At 46.3% G+C, this 16,758-nt stretch overlaps 1 protein-coding gene and 1 long non-coding RNA gene across 3 annotated transcripts in view; one reads left to right on the top strand and one right to left on the bottom strand.

The window, feature by feature from the left end:
* The window catches only part of CMTM4 (CKLF like MARVEL transmembrane domain containing 4), a 36,775-nt gene extending 29,498 nt beyond the window's left edge, over window positions 1-7,277 (bottom strand). For both annotated transcript variants that reach the window (XM_064387037.1, XM_064387038.1), the window contains exon 1: window positions 6,673-7,277. In XM_064387037.1, coding sequence (XP_064243107.1) covers window positions 6,673-6,858 — 186 coding nt within the window. In that variant the 5' untranslated portion in view covers window positions 6,859-7,277. The remainder of the gene's footprint in view (window positions 1-6,672) is intronic.
* Window positions 7,278-7,380: 103 nt separating this feature from the next.
* Window positions 7,381-15,045, top strand: LOC135279565 (uncharacterized). The gene is made up of 2 exons (XR_010346775.1): window positions 7,381-7,666; window positions 8,527-15,045. It is a non-coding gene; the product is annotated as an uncharacterized LOC135279565 (long non-coding RNA).
* The last annotated feature ends 1,713 nt before the right edge of the window (window positions 15,046-16,758 follow it).

Below are 16,758 nucleotides of genomic sequence, written 5' to 3'. Positions count from 1 at the left end.
TACTTTCCAGGGCCTGAGGCTGCAGGGTGTCCTTTAATTTCAGGCCTAAAGGGATTGTTTTGTCTGACCAAAACGTGAAGAGAGTTAACTAACACTCTATATGGAGTTTATACACTAATGCAGTACAGGATTCGAAAAATATAAAAGCTAAAATCCTAAGGCATCAAGAAGTCTCTTCACTGTGCATTTAGTTTTCTTTGCATGCAAAATTTCAGTACATAATTATTTGCTGAGGTCCTGAAGCAACAGAGATTTTGATGAAATGCAACTTTGAGCACAGGATGATGATGGCTACTGGAAAGCGTGCAAGTTGATTTTGCAAAATGATGCATTAACTCTCAGCAGAAGTAACAGATTCTCCCAACACTGATTATGTTACAATCTCTTAAATTTCTAGTCCTTGTCTTTCTCATCTCAAGATGATAATTAAATCACTAGGGAGCCTCATCAACAAAAGATATTACCAGAAACATTACAAGAAGTAAAGACAGCTTTCCAATTATTAATACCATGAGAACTACATTAGTGTAGTGCATCTATTACTATTGCACTGGTTCATAATGGAAGGGAAAAAATACAACATACTCGGTACAGACATAGTAGGAATTTCTTCTGAAATCAGAATTTAAAAACTATCCACCATCTTAGGAGGTAAATTATTAACAGGAATTTGGAGGTTACTGGCAGGAAGATATGAGCATGGCCAGATGGTAGTTAAGAGACACTCTGAAAGAAACCAATATCCATCCACCTTTTTGTGGGAAGACAGCCACAGTCATTTCTTTAATTGTTCAAAGAAACAATAAAAAGCGAAGCTAAACAGAATTACCTTATTATTTTTCCACAGTAAATATTAGGATAAAAATATCACCACACAGCAACGCAGATCCACAACCTTTGAAGAGAAATCTTTTTGAAGAAATGTCAAGAGTTTCAGAGGCACTGAAGAGACACCATATTTGTGCATTACAAATCTGATCCTCTCAATATGGTATAACAGCCTTTTTCTAAGACTAAATACCAGAGATCACCAGTATCCACTGTGATATTCAACATCTTCTGAACAAGCAGCTACAAATGCCACTGAAAATCAAAGCTCAGCACATGACACAAAAAACCCACAATGATTTCTTACAGTAACACACATTCATTGTTTGAAGAGTACAAGAGAATAAAAAGGTGGACGATGCAGCTCATCACAGAGTGACTATAAATTGCTGGGATGAAAAAGGAGAAATGTCTGGAAAAGTGACATTGCAGAGTGGTGGGACCCAGCCCAAAGGCCAGCACTGCTCAGGCTGTGGCTGCTGAGAGCCCCTTGTCCAGCACTGTCCAAACCCTTTTGTCCTGCCCCATGCAGCAGGAACAGGGATGGCTGAGGGCAGGAGGGTCAGGAGGAGTTACAGCAAGGGGCAGTGTGAGCACAGGAACAAAGAGCTATCAATTGCTCCAACTAAATCCACAACGAAAAGGAGGAAGGCTTCTATCCCTCCAAAGTGCAGAATAAATGAAGAAAACTAAACCTTAAGGTGAAACCATCACCTGTGAATAAAAAAGGCAGGTAGAGGGCTGCCAGGGACCTGAAGGTCCCTCTGAGTGTCACCTGCAGTGCTCTGCTTTTCAGCAGGAGCACAGAGTGCTTCCCACCAGGACTGATAGCTTGGCTGCTGTGACCTCCTCAGAACATCCCCCCACTGCCCTCTATTAACTCCCTGAACTAACACCCCACTGACAGAAATCCACACTCCACCATAACCAATGCAAAAGCAATCTGCCTTCATTCACACTGATCATGTGGCTCCCTGGAACCTCCCTGCCTTACAGCTGGCAGCTGCCTGGGAAGCACCCAGCCCCCTGCTCCAGCCACCATTCCCGGCTGGGAATCACACACAGAGCACTGCAGGGGCAAAGGAGCCGCCAAGTCAGATAGGCCCTCAGATGTGACACATCACACACAGGTGGGAGGTGGGGGGCTCCATGTAATCCTCCCCTCCAGCTGAGATGCTGAGCTCAAGACAGAAGAAGCAATAACTAAATATGAGATTAATGAACACATCAGAATAGCTTTCAACCAGATTCTAATAGTCAGCAATTAGCTGGAATTATTGCTTGGAACATAAATGTTATTACTTTAATTTTCTAATATAATTAATAATACAATTAACAATACTCTTATTACCCATGTAATTACCCATGCATTCCTGGCTTTTGAATTTTGTCTTCTTCATCACAACAGAACCTGACAGCCAAGAGCTCCACTGAAGTCCTGGCCTCCGCAACCTATTTCTGAATCTGGAAATGTATAATGACAGTAAGCCACAAAACAACTTTTTTTCAATGCACAGCTACTCTTCACCGATGAAGCTGGAACTTTTTATTCTCAAAACTGTGAACATCTGAACTGCTATTCCCACCAGATTTCATTTAGCTCAAACTGCTGCCTCCCCTGGCAATACCAAATGCTATAGACAAGAAGACAAGAGCAAGCATGGAGTGATACTTCCCAGTGCACTCATCAGCACCTCGCAGCTCAGAGACCTCCCAAGCAGAAGTATTATCTTCTTTAAAAGGAATCTCTGATGGATTTTTGTAGCATTTGGAACAAACACATGAGGAGAAGAATGCCTGGGGCTGTCTGAGCCACAGAAGCCATCGCCAATCACCACAAATGCCATCCACCCTCTCAGCCAGCACACGCCAAGTGGTTGCTGCCTCTGGCTGCTCTGTGATCGCACTGCTCCAGGTAAACCATTCCAATGTCACGGGAACTGACCAGGCACAACTCTTCACACCCACTGGCCCCGCTGCTAAAGGTGATACATGTTACTTTAAATCAAGTGCCTGTACAAACCTGGCAGGATTCCAGTGAGAACCAACAGGGTTCCCAACAGGATCCTGCCTAGTTTTCCTTTCCTTCAAGCCTATGAGCAGCCCACCTGGAGCCACACTCCCAGGAAAACTGAGCAGCAGACATAGAGCAGCCATGACTAGCCATGGGAATTTCAGTAGGAAATATGTTTACGTCCAGCTTTAATGACAGTAAGATCTTTGAAGATGCAGAATTACAATAACCAAGGAAAAATAATAACGATGCATTTTGAAAAGTTGAAAACTAAAACAAAGCGGGGTGGGGGTGGGAAGCAGACAGTCTCATCTAAAATGAAACTATTTCCAGCAAAGAGGGGGTACCTGCTAACCAGCTCATCTCCTTGGCATGACAGAATGGGCCCCTCCTGACTCTCCACAGTAAACACCTCTTTTCAGCAAGCACACTCAGGAAAAGAAGAGACTATCCTTAGGAAATTCAAGGGAATGGGCAGAAAATACTGAAATAAATCATTTGAGGACATCCATAGCAAAGTTTTCCAGTGATATGCATTTCATCATTGTACAGCAGTCTCTGTGGGAAGTATTAAAGCCCTCAAAAGCATGAGAAACAAATTCGTGCCAGAAAGAAACGAGAATAAACGCTAAAGAACATTCATGCTCTGGTCTCCAAGGACCTCTCACTCCTTCCATGAGAAAAGGTACTGCTCCTTTTAAATGCCAGAAGGTCAACAGAGACAACCTCTCCAAAGGAAAACCATTTCTTTGGCTAGCACATAAATGCACTGGCTTCTCCCTGACCTCCCTTTTGAGTTCAAAGTCCCATAAGAACAAAACCAAAAGGCACAAAGCAAACATGAAAGCTCCAAGATACCTTAGGTCCTGCCCCCTTCCATTTCCCTTCGTGTGTCACTGTCTGGTGACACCCTCAGGTGTCAGGAGCCCTGCACACTCCTTTTCTGATGTGGTCCAACGCTCCCCACCTTCCTCCAAGCTGCTGCTGTAAGAGGCTACGGCCGCAGCCCCAGTACAGCAGATGCTCCTTCACAGATCCCAACAAACACACACAACTATTTCAACAGAATACTGAGACACAGGCAAAGGACTCCTTTCTGAAAAGCTCACCCACCTGGCAATAACATTGTCAAAACCAGGGAAGTCAGCTCAATGCTAAGCTGTTCCACATGGGCCCTTTCCCTTACTCCCTCACTGCTCCTCACACTGTTATTACTGACCTCTGCCCAAGCACTAGGAACTCTTCAGCTTGGCCATAAAGAGGAGATGTAGCCCTAAATTGTAGTTTTCCAGTCTGCAACTAAATCTAAACTTAGCAAAAACCAAAACAAGGCTGAGAAATAAGCTGCACAATCCCATACAAGAAATATCATAACCCATTATGTTGGTGTCCCTTCAAAGGACACTTTGGGGCATACTGTCTTGAAATATTAATGAGTTAAAACTACTGTGCCCTCTAGCAGCACTTACATTACTCCGTATGCCTACAATGTCATCATGGTTTCCTTCTTGTAACAACCCCTTTATTTGGAACCATAAAGATAAATCTACAATAAATTAACAGAGCCTTACACCTATTTTAAGTGATGTGGGGTTTTCCCCATTTCCTGTTCCTTCTGACAGTCAAAAATGGGCATTTGGAAGCAGGGCCATCCAAGCCACAGAGAGCAGCAGTTTTCCTTCCCTCAGCACCACAGGGCAGTTTGTGGGAAGCCCTTCAAGGAAAGATTAGAACAAGCAGCAGCAATGTTTGCCTTGAGCTGATATTTTGCCTGTCAATCACAAATGTATTTTAAGATAAATCCTGATGCTAAATGAAGCACATGCATTGTAATCTTTCCTGTAACATTCTTTTTTTTACTATAATACACTTATAGACTTTTATCTTAACCAATACTTGCCTTTTTCCTTTTTGTAATGTTTTTTTGAGCACCAGGAGCTCCTTCTTGTTTTAAAGACATAGAGTTCTACACCACAGACTTTGTCACATTTCAGTTCCTACAGTATTTTTGTAAAGGCATTATTGAATATTGTAATTGAAATAATTATACTTGGCAAACAAGCAACTTAAGTACACAGTGGAATGTGCTCTCTCTCCTTTCTTTTCCAACACTGCTCAGTTTTCCATCGGTTTGCAAATGTCAGTAGTCTGCTCTTCTATTACCATGAATGAGGAGTTTTTTTGAGTACAGGTAACCAGGCTGAAGTGGTACACAGCCTTCCACCCCACACTAGCTTATTTAATTTCTTCTTAACTGCTGCCCCTCTGCATTCATACACTCCTGGGAAGCACATGCAATAGCTCAGATCATTCTTATGAAAAGGGCACAAAGCACGGCTCAGCTTCTCTCAAGACACTGCTCTGTAAGTATCAATCTCCCCAGCGATGAACTGGGAGCAGCAGTGTCCTTGTCCAGGGACAAGGAAACCTCGCTGACTCCAGCACAACGTGGTTTCCCCCCATCTTTCTTTACACGACTTAAAAACTTACGAGGTGTACTCCATATATCTTCGGGATTTGTTCCAAGCAAGTCAGATTTAATAATAAAGGATTCAGTTACAATCAGTAATTAGTCATTTTAATGACATGTTTTTAACAAGACTTGCCATGGTTATTAGTGTACTGCAGAAAGGATCTGCAGTAGGAACTGAAACAAAAATCCCGAGGGTGGATTATTTCAGCGTATCAGGCAGCACCACCCCAGGATTTCCACCACACGGACAGTTTTTAAACAGCTCGAAGACAGGTAGATGTTGCACAGTGATGACAGATCCTTTGGCTCCAGTCCTGAACACACACAACGCACACACTGCTGGTCCCTGTTGTTTTACTGGGCTAACACGCTCACTGCTACCACTTGCAGAGCACAGATCCTACCCTGCGCTGAGGAGATGAGATGAAAACAAATCACACTTCCAAACCCTGGATTTTACTAGGCATTCATAAAAAATGAATTCATCACCAGAGTCCTCTATAAACTTGTGTGCAGCTGAAGCCAGGATACTTCCAATGTGTTTTTCATGAAACCTGCATGTGCAAGTTTTGCCTTGTACTAACCAGCAGTGGTTTTAAATGCTAAAGTTATAAATACAAAATATTAAAATGTTTCTGGTATCACACTTCTCAAAGAACTTAAGTTACAAGAATTTGCAACACAATGTAAAAAATTATTTCAAGGTGATTGCCATTTTCATAAAACAGCGCTTTTCTTAATATCCTGAAAAACACATTTGTTGATTTGAAAAATATAAATACCATAGTGACTTGGAAAGCAGATCAGATGAAGGCAAACATCACCACAGAAACTGCTGAAATGCTCTGGTGTTTATTACGTGTTTCACTGCTGGGGTGGTCGAAGCCTTGCACGGGCTCCATCAAACTGAACCAGCTCAGGTGTCCAAAGCACATGAACGAACCCAGCTCACGTTTAATTTCACAGTACAAAACCTCACGTTTGGCGTTCGGGGGTTTTTTAAGGGTTTCTTTCTTTTTAGTAGATGCACTAAGGAGAACTTCAGCCCGCTAAGGGCAAGCAGGCGAGCGAGGGCTCTGCGAGCTCCGGGCCCGGCGCGCTCCGCACCCGGCACCGGGCGGGTCCCAGGAGGGAACGGCGGAGCCTCACCCGGGCACGGCACCGGGAAGGTGCGGTGCTGGCACCGAGGCTGCCTGCCGCGCTGTCCCGGCCCTGCAGCGGTTTGCTCGGCACGCCGGGGCTCCGCGGGCACAGGGCCCCGGTGGAACTGGCTCCCGCGGCCCCGGCAGCGCCGCGCGGCCCGGCCGGGCCCGCCCCTCACACCGCCGGCCGCAGCCCCGCTCCCCGCGGTACTCACCACCTCGGCCAGCTTCAGCCTGCCCAGGGTGCCCCGCAGGTAGTCCAGGTCGCAGCGCAGGCCGCCCAGCCCGCGGCGCTGGCTGACGGGCTCCGTGGTGGGCTGGTAGGGGCTGCTGGCCGCCGAGATCATGGAGGCGCTGGACGCCTCGCCGTCGAAGCCTTCCAGGTCATCGCCGTTCCTCATGGTGCCGGTGCCGCGGGTGCCGCCGGGGGTTGGCTGCGGGCTCCGGGCCGAGCGCCGCGCTCAGCTAAGGCAGCGAGGGCTGCATGGCCACCCCGCGCCTGCCTCAGGGCGGGGAGCGCCCGGGCAGCATCGCGCGGAGCGGGGCCGCGCTGCGGTGCGAGAGGCGCGGAGCGCCGCCCCGGTGCGCTGCGGTGCGAGAGGCGCGCAGGGTGAGCGGAGCGGAGCCGCGCTGTCCCGGTGCAGAGCCGTGCCCCGGCTGGGGCGCACAGCCCTGAGCGCCGCCGCTCGGGGGCGCGCGCCCGGCTCCCTGTCCTGGTTCTGATCCCGATGCCGGTGCCGGTGCCGGTGCCGGTCCCGATCCGAACCCGGTCCTGGTCCCGATCCCGGTCCCAGCAAAGCAGCCCAGCTCCGAGCGGCGCCGCCGCAGCCGCTCCTCCCCCTGCGCGGAGCGGAAAGGGCGGGCAGGGCCCGCCCCGGAGGGCGCGCAGCCGGGCGGTGCCTGCGCCGCGCCCGCCCCGCGGAACGGGCCGCGCACCTGCCCCGGGCCCCGCTGCCGCCCCGGCTCGGGGCCGGCTCCAAGCTCCGGGACCTGCCCCGGGCTCACGGCCGAGCCCCTGCGCTGACACTGCGCCCGAGCGGCTGCGGCAGCGGAAACCTCCGCGCCGTTCTTCCATGAGCGTTGTCTTTTGAAACAGTGACGTTTTCCAAGGTAGCCTTGACTGGCTCTGAATCCAGTTTTGGGGGTGCTTTTCCTGGCGCTGTGTCACGACAAATAAGGACAAATTGCAACATAACCTGGCAAATCCAGGTGAGTGAAATGCAGCTGTTTTTTTAACACAGCCGTACTGCTGTGTACCACGGTGAAGTTCAGGTGTTCTGAGTTGCATCCTGTGATCTGCCATGGTTATCAGCCAGGGTCTGATAGACGCGTGCTCCTGTTCTTGTCAGTGATAGTCTGCGCTGTCACCTGTTCCACATTACAGGACTTTAACACATTCACAATTCTAGCATCTTCCTCTGGCCTCCAAGCGCCTGACTGCTACAGGTCTATTTTCCATGAGCACTGTCGATTGCCCACCTGGGGATTTGCTTTCCAGTTACCTGTGTGTTCTACTTCATGCCTCCCTTTCATGGTTCCCTTGAAACTCTTTGATCCCTCTTTTCATAGGTTCTGCCCTGTACACGTGATTTTTAATTTCAAGATATTTTTCTTGTTTGGCCTCTGAATAAACATCTCCAAAGAAGGAGGGGCAAGGAGAGAAAACCAGGGAAAGAGTCAGGGGTTTGTTCACCACTAACAGTCACAGCTTGGTTAACTGGAGCTGCAGGTGACTGTGCAAAGTCCTTCCACAGCTTCTCTGCTACACCCTGTGTAGCAGGGTGAGGCCAATATTCTCAAGCAAGGTGAAGAGTGTAAAAGAAAGTCACTGCCCTTTGGTGAACGGTGAGCAGCAGGGAAAGAAAAAAATAAGAAAACATGAGCAGAGCATGGAGAAAGAGGGTAACTCTTGCTTGTGTCACATGAACCTGGCCTAACAATAGGAAATCATGTAAGGGGGAAATCCCGCTATGGCACAGGGCTGGACTAATAGGTGTTTACAGTCTCTTAATTTAAGTTCTTGTATAACTGGGGAAATCAGAACTGTCACAAAGCTCTTTTTCTTGCAGGAAACATCACGAGTATGTGGTTGTCTTTAGGAGAGTGTCTCTGGATTGTAACTGAAGGCTCCATGGCTGTTTCAGAAACACAGGTTATGCATATTTACCTGCAGAGACATTTAACCTTTATTTTGAAGGACTCCTGTTGCAGTTCTGGAAAACTCTCCTGAGCAAAACAAGGAAAACATCTCTGAAACATCCAGGGAGTATTAGTTTGGTCAATCTTTTGCAATTCTAACCAAAACATGTCAGTGTGTTGAAAGGGAATCTAAAGGTGTGTTGAAGAAGGACAAAGGGGGAAGATAGTTGAGTGGTTTAGCAAAAGGTGAGGTGGTAGGAGATCTTTATTCTGGCTGTTTGCTTAGTTCCTCCAGCACACCCTTCTGCAAACTTTTTAATAACTTCCTTCTCCCCTGGACATGAAGTGTAAATGTATTTAAATCACGAGAGCAGTTTGGGGGTGCTGGGAGGTGCAGACACACTGAACCCATCTGGTTTTGGACAGCCAATTCCTGGGGCGGGGAGAGCACAGCCAGCGAGCTCTGCTCCAGCAGGGTGTTCTGGGGCAAGAGGAGGGCTGCTCCCAGCGTGTGCTGCGTGTCCCAGCTCCCGGGGCAGCTCCTGAGTGTCCTAGCTCCCAGTGTGTGCTGAGTGTCCCAGCTCCCGGGGCAGCTCCTGAGTGTCCCAGCTCCCGGGGCACAGCCCTGCCAGGAGGGTCCACACCCAGCCCAGGCTGGGCTGGGATACCTGGCGTGCTCTTGGATGGGTGGGTGGGCTGGACTGGCTTGGCAAGGCCTGCTGAGGCTGCTGCCAACATTTAACAAAGGAATCCTTTACACACATTCTTGCCTGATACAGCACCTTTACAGCTCTGCAGCAAGGGAAGGAAAAAAAGTCTACATTTAATATGTAAATAGAAGTAATGATCCAGGAAAAAGGTCACTGCATTCATCCCCGTGGATCAGATTGCTCTCAGATAACTTTGGCTTTGTGAGTTTCCAGCACAGCCTGCTGTTCCATTGTGTGCCTGCTCACAGGGACCAGGAAAATGGGGAACTGGGTCACTGAGCAGCACTCAAGACACCACCGTAGTATCGAGCTAATCAGATCAGGGAATTAATCACTGAGTTCTTCACATCCAGCTAAAATGCAACTGAAGAGTGAAAACAAGGAAGAAGCAGCACTGAGGGAAAAACCAAGTATGCTGTTCACAGACACTGTAATTAAATTATCTGTTTGTTACAGAACAGTTAGGTCAGCTTTGACAGAATTAAAAACTCCCCATCAGAAAGAATCTCCAAGACACTGGTCATAAATTAAAACCAGCTGGTGAGTTAGGTGTAAAAGGCAGTTGAAAGAGAATCTTAAATATTCTCAGTGAACAAAATGAACAAAGAGACCCTCATCTCTCAACCTTCATCTCAGATATTCCTACAGTCTCTCATAAACTTGTGAACCAATTGTGGGTTCTTTTCATTAAGCACATTTAAATGCTATTTCCAAGATTAAAACTGTGATTCTATTCCAGCAGAATAGGAATATCAATTCAAACCAGATTTTAAAGTGCTTTTATGTAGTTTAAACACACTTAAAAGTATTTTAACTTTGCTCAAACATAAAATTTTGTAGATCTGAATGGTGCTTATTAGGAATGGTGCTTTAATGCAGTTGAGAGTGTAAAAGGCATTAGAATCCTAACAGGAAAGTTACATCTGTGCAAGTACCTGAAAAGAGCCGAGAGGTTCTTTAAGAGAAGGCTCCGGTATTTCCACGTGACCTGCCAAAGGGAAGGAGCCCTGGTATGCTGCCAAATTCCAGGAGAGCTGAGCAGTGATTAGAGTTTAACTTCGGCATCAGACAGGAGGCTTTTTTCTCCTTGAAATTCTCAATGTAAAAAGTGCTGAAGCTTTTTCTTAGCTTTTCAGTTGGGGAAAAGAAAAAAAGCCAAGCCCCACCCTCAAAAGCTAATAAAGAACTTGCTTCAGGAAAACATCTGGTAGCTTTAAGTGCCTCGGTGCATGGAATTGTGCATTTTGCCAGTGTGGGAGCGTGGTGTGCACAGTGGTTCTGAAGCCATGAGCAGCATGGGAGGTGGGCAAATCATTTTGCCAAATCAGAAGTAGGAATTGATACAAGAAGAAGAAACTGCAAGTTCTGGCACAGACTTTAAGCAGAAGGAAAACTGTCTGGGATGGTGGCGAGTTGTGAGGTCAGTTCTCTATAGTGCTGCTGAACAGTGTGACAATCCCATGTCACCACATCCTTCCACAGCTGGGCATGCAGCCTCCCAGCAGGACACCACCGGGAAAGGCACTCGGGAACAGTGAGGACACCTGGATTCCACAGCTGGGAGTCAAAACCAGTCCTACCAGCTGAGGAAAGGGGTCAAAGCACAGCCCTGCCAGCTGAGGAGAGTTCAGGGAGAAGCAGAGAGAACAGAAAGAAGCTGAGATGAAGGGCAGCCTCTAAGAGCTTCTTGCAAGCTCCACTGGCTGAGAGCACCGTGCCCATTTGGCCAGGGTCTCTTGGGCATGCACCACAGCACAGCAGGGGACTCCTGGGCTTTTCATCTGGTTCAAACAGTGCACCTTCAGTAGCCAGAAGTGGTAGTGACTCTTACTCCTCTCCTCAGCTACAACATTGCCCTGTGCACTTTCACCACCTCCAGCCCTGAGGCCTTGGAAAACAAAGAGAGCAGCCCTGGAGCCCCCCAGGCTTCAGCCACTGGGGACAGTGCCCAGCCCCAGGAGTGCCACCAGCTCTCACAGCTGGGAGCAGAGGCAGCAGCTGCTGAAGTCCCCACAGGACCCTGCCAAGGATTAAGGGGACAGGTAAAGTGTCACTGCTGAAACTTCACCATCACTGTCAGGAAACAGTGTTTCCCTTTTAAAAACAAATGAAAAATTAAAAAAAAGCCCACCCCCCCAGAAACAAAACCAAGAAAGGCAATGCTGCCAAATGGCTCAGTCAGACCCTTACCTTGCAGACAGGAACACAACTTCGTGTGCTTTTACTTTTAACAATGAGCCATTCACAGAACCTTTTTTTTTTTTTTTTTAAACTCCAAGATTAGGGACTGACATCTCATTCTGTATCATCTACTGGGCCAGTTTGGTAGTGAATGAAGAAGTCATGTGCTCCTTTCACCTCCAAAAACTTCTAAGGGTATCCACAATCTTCAGGTGCCAGAGAGGGATTACCATGCAGCCACAGGGCAGCAGAAATTCTACACAGCAGAAGGTGAAATGAATTTCTATAAAAAAGAGAAGCAAAATGCCAGATTCTTAAGAAAAGTGCCAGCAGACCTTTAATGGTGCTGGGAACCAGCCAAGACTGTGAGTTATATTTCTTTTGAAAGAATCCTATATAATGAAGCACAGGGAAAAAATATGCTGAGAGACTGACAGCAGTGTTTATTTTATTCATGGCACTACATTTATCCAGGGAACTGAGGGGAAAAAAAGCCCTGTACTGAGGTGGTGGTCTTCCAATAACACCATAAAACCATACAGACCTAGAGCAGAAGGCCAGAAAACTCATGTTCCCTCTGCATGGACATGGGGATGCTGCCCCTGCACCATCAGTAGTTTTATAGCAAGTGATGGAGCACGCAGGGTACAGCAGACTTTGGAGGGAAAGAGCCAGGGTTTATTTTTTGAGGAGATGGGAAGCTGAAGGGAAGGATGAAAAAATTGTATAAACCATGTTTTATAAGAAAAGTTTTAAAGGTCCCTTAGCAGGCTTAAAAAAAAGATGAAGTACACTCACTACATTCTTTCTTTCCATGGACGGAATGGGCCAGTGAAAACAACTGACCTCAACTGTTTGAATCCTGTGTGTGTTGTTATGCAACAACCCAGTCCCCTGCACTTCTCCTGGGGAACTGCACATGGTAGAGAAGTTCATTCTTTAATTACCCTCCTGAATTTGTTTTACTTACAGCTAACCTGCAGCTGATTGCTAACATCAGCAACCGTAACAGAGGTTCAAAGAATATTCCCTTTTGCAACAGCACCTAATTTCTGCATATGATGGAACTCTGTATTCAGCTCATCTGGCTCATTCTTCACAGAGTATTTCTTTGGTTACATGGGTTTTCTACACGGAAGGGAAGTTTTGGCTTTTTTGCTTTTTTTCAACAGGAAAAATAATTTCAAGTCTTCCATCACTGGCTATAAACCCAAGGCAGGCATATGGCCCAGCTTTCTACAGCCATACACAGAGGAACTAATAAATCCTGATTCCTTGCAGGCTTGTCTTCTCTTCCCACCTTCCCCATCTCACCCCTCCCACTGAGGCCACTGCCCCAGCCCCCTCTCCAGGGTCCCCTTGCACAGGGAGCAGCTCAGCTCCTATTTCTGTCCTCCAACTACTGCTCGAGAGAAGGAAGCCAGCACTGCACCAGGTTCCGTGTGTGCAGACCACAGATCTTTCTTTGGCTGGGCTTGCCTAGGAACCAGCCAAACTTCCTTGGCAGTCCCTGCCTAAAGCAGAGGAAATCTTTGGATTTATCATCATCACCAAGCCCTTAATTTTCATGCAACTGGGATTAAGTCAGCTGTCTGTGAGATCTTTCTTGTCACTGAAACTGGCCAAAAGATTTAAGTTATTTTTGGGGAGGGGGTAGAACAGGACAGAGTACAAATGCAAAAGCAGTGGAAACTATGCTAAAATATTTAAAATATGACAGCATTCTCTTAATAGTCATGTTGTACTTCTGTTCAGCTGAAAGGTGACTTGGGAGAGATATTGACAGGATTTTGCTGTTTTAAGTATTTCAGATCCTGCCAGTTTCTCTGGCAGTTTCTCAGCATTGAGAGATACTGGTTAAAACATCCTGATTCAGCCAGTTAAGCACAGCTAATTATAGTCACCTATTGACAATCCAGTGTTGTCCTGGGGCATGTGTGCTCTTCCCAGGAAAACCTGGGAGTAACAATTCAGGTTCACAGCATAAACAAATACCAGTATTAATTCAGTAGCCCCCATGTCTTGCACAAATCAAAGGCTGATATTCCACTGCCTGTTTCCAAACCAGCCCATTACTACAGGAGCTCCCAACTCTTACCAAAGCTGGAGCCCAGCTGTGGAGGTCAGGCTCCATCGCTGACCTCCACAACCGAGCGAGAAAGAGCCACTTGTGGGTTTGGTTGGAAGTGCCTAGAGCTCTCCCTCCAGGACTTCTGCCTTTGTTTTGCATTCAAGAGATTTTCTGTGCAGTCAGTGACTGGTCTTTAATTAAATGGAATTCTCTCCTATGTCTCCCTCTCTGCTTGTAGGCACAGTAACTGAACTCTTTCAGAACAGCAGAAAATTTGGAAAATCTTCACTTTCTAATAATCTCCAGAGCATCATCAGTATACCAAGTCCTTAGTGGGTAATCATTTTCCTCTGGAAAAGAGAGGTTTTAATTTGGTGCCCCCAGGGCACAGCACTGTCCTGCAGTCCCTCTCATTGAGGCCATGGATAACACACCACTGTGTGCTGTCTGTGTGTGATCTGATCTCAGCAGCCCTCTCCATCCATCCATCCATCCATCCATCCATCCATCCATCCATCCATCCATCCATCCATCCATCCATCCATCCATCATTTCTCTGTGGTCTCACTCCCTCAGTTGTCAATTAAGTCCATTCCACTCCCTCTCTCAAAGGCAAGTCCTTGGCTTTTGGAATGCTGTCAGACTGGTCAGGTGAGTGCCAGAGATCTACAATAGTATTTTCCTTCCCTCAGCTTCAGTATTTCACTGCACATGCTTGCAGTAGTTGCAGCTCCATTTCTGGCATATTTTGAGGGTTTTGGGCAAGCCCAAGTTAAAGATGACATTTTAATGTCATAAAGCTACACTACATATTACATACAAAACATTTGTACTGAAAACTCAAAGGCAACTTGTCCAAGCTAATTCAGCTTTCTTGTGGACAAATACAGCTGTTGGCTTTCAGTGCAGGACAGTGCTGTTTCAGCTTTTGTTCTGAAAGAAACAAACCAGTCAAACCAGTGTCAATTTATTCAACTCGAAATTAGAAAGGAGAACAGCTTAACTCATATTAACAAAATTCATAGAATTTAATGAAATAATTTTTTTGGGGGAAAAAAATATCAGCAGCTCACTCTCTTCCTTGAAGATACTTGGATGACAAAAATAATATGCCAAACATATCTTTGGAATTACTGAGGGAAGCTGACAAGCAGTGCCTTTGCCTTTGGCCAGTGCCTTTGTAGGCATATCCAGCATTACCTTCAGGCACCAATCCCACGCCTGCCACCTCCTGGGCTTGGAATATTTGAGCTCCAGAAACATTCAGCAAAATGTTATTGTAATTAAGCGTCAGGGAAAGGGGAGTGAGGGATCTTTTCCTTCAGATATAATGTTCTACTCATAGTGTTGGTTCTGCTGCACAAAGTCTGCTACCAAAGGCAACTGAGAAAATTAATTGCTTCCCTTGGTTCTGACATCATCTCACAGACCTCCTGCATGTAATTACTAATGTGCTTCCCATAAAGCCCTCCAGGAACTCGCAGCCTGGAGCTCTGACTCCTGGAAAAAAAACAGGGATTACACAGCTCTTTCAGAGGGTGACAGTGCTCCAGAGCTACTCACACTGCCAAGTCACCCCACTAGCATCAGTCACTGCTGGCCACAGCAGCACCACGCTCCTGGGGCACTGCTGCCCTCAGCACGGGCCACAGCTGTGCTGATACTGCAGCATGGTGCTGATACTGCAAACCTTGTTACTCTTTCAAGACAGGTGAAGAAGAATTAGGTGCCCTGTCCTTGAGGTTTTTGTAGACATGCCTGATTTGGAAGCATTATAACAGCTTATTTATACTACCACTTGTGAAGAACTTCATTTGAGAAAATTCCTTGAGCTTTTTTCTAAACATGTGAATTTCACTGAGGTACATGTGGAAGCAGAGATCACTTCCTTTCACTCTTCCAGGGAGCAGAAATCCCTCTAGATCCCATCCTGTGCTCACCTGCAGCCTGCAGTGCCCATTCCGTGGAGCTGCTGATAAACCACTTACAGGGGGTCCAAGAATCTCACAGGAGCCAGCGGTGTCCCAAAGCAGCAGCTCAGACTGTTGGCTTTTGTGATTATTTGTGCTTGTTGTCTTCTCCACACAATCTGAGTGGGTCAGTGAAGGAGAAAAGTTCATTATTACAAAGGCTGTAGCATGTCAGGCTGGAATTTTAATGTCAATTCCTTGAAGGGAAACTGAATTCCAGCAAAAGAGTGCATTTGGAATTAAACTGTGTCTATCCTATGAATGTATTTATTTCTAAATGAAAAAGACCATATAACAGACAAGTTTGGGTTTGGTACCAAACAGTCCATTCAACTCTAAACACAGACCCAGACAAGCAGTCTCCTTCAGGTCATTGGTAACAACTTCAAACCCCAGCTTCTCCTGTGTAGGTATTTGAACTGCAATGACTCAGAAATTCACTGTTTTGTTCAAGCAGAGGCTCTTACCTGAGCAGTTCATTCTCTAACAAAACCCTGCCACACCTGAAAAGCCAGAGGGGTTAATGCTGCCATTTGGAACAGCACAGGAAGTGAAAGACTCCTCTTCTAGGAGCATCTTAGAAAACTTAAAGCAGCCTTCAGGGCAGCCTTAGAGCAGCCTTCAGAAAGATTTTTCTGCACCAAAGCCTTATTATCCCAATTTTTTTCCCCTAACTTGCTTTGAAAAAAAAATGAATTACAGTTGAAGAGCAGCAAAGTAAATGTAAGAGTTATAAGAATTTCTTCCACTTCCATCCACTGTCACCATATTTCCAAGTTACTTTCAACTTCACCTCATCTGAAGATGAAGTCTTCACTTGGTTTTATCCCAAACTCATATCATATATCATAAATATAATTCTCTTCATATACTCAAAAAATGAGCTAATGAAAACATTATGGCACTTCTAAAATAATAATTGCTTCATGGCCTCATTAAGGATTCCCTTCTGGAGAAATTATGTTCCAGAAAGCCAAAGCTTAGCTGATTTATATTTCAGAGGCAGGGTGACTCAACAGACATTCATACCTAGCACTTCAATCTATGCAGGGGAACAGAGGCATCCAGTTGATATGAAATGAAACAAACAATGAAAACCAGCAGCTTAATCCTAATTAAATGCCCACTCCTTCTGTGTTTACTGGGAAGCTCTTCTTACATCCAGCCAAGTGAGAACACTTGACTATTGGCAGAGAAGAGGAATTTTCAACACTCCAGCAATTCACTCCT

This window comes from Passer domesticus, chromosome 12, assembly GCF_036417665.1.
Source record: "Passer domesticus isolate bPasDom1 chromosome 12, bPasDom1.hap1, whole genome shotgun sequence".
Lineage (NCBI taxonomy): Eukaryota > Metazoa > Chordata > Aves > Passeriformes > Passeridae > Passer > Passer domesticus.
This window is presented reverse-complemented; position numbering and strand designations above follow the sequence as displayed.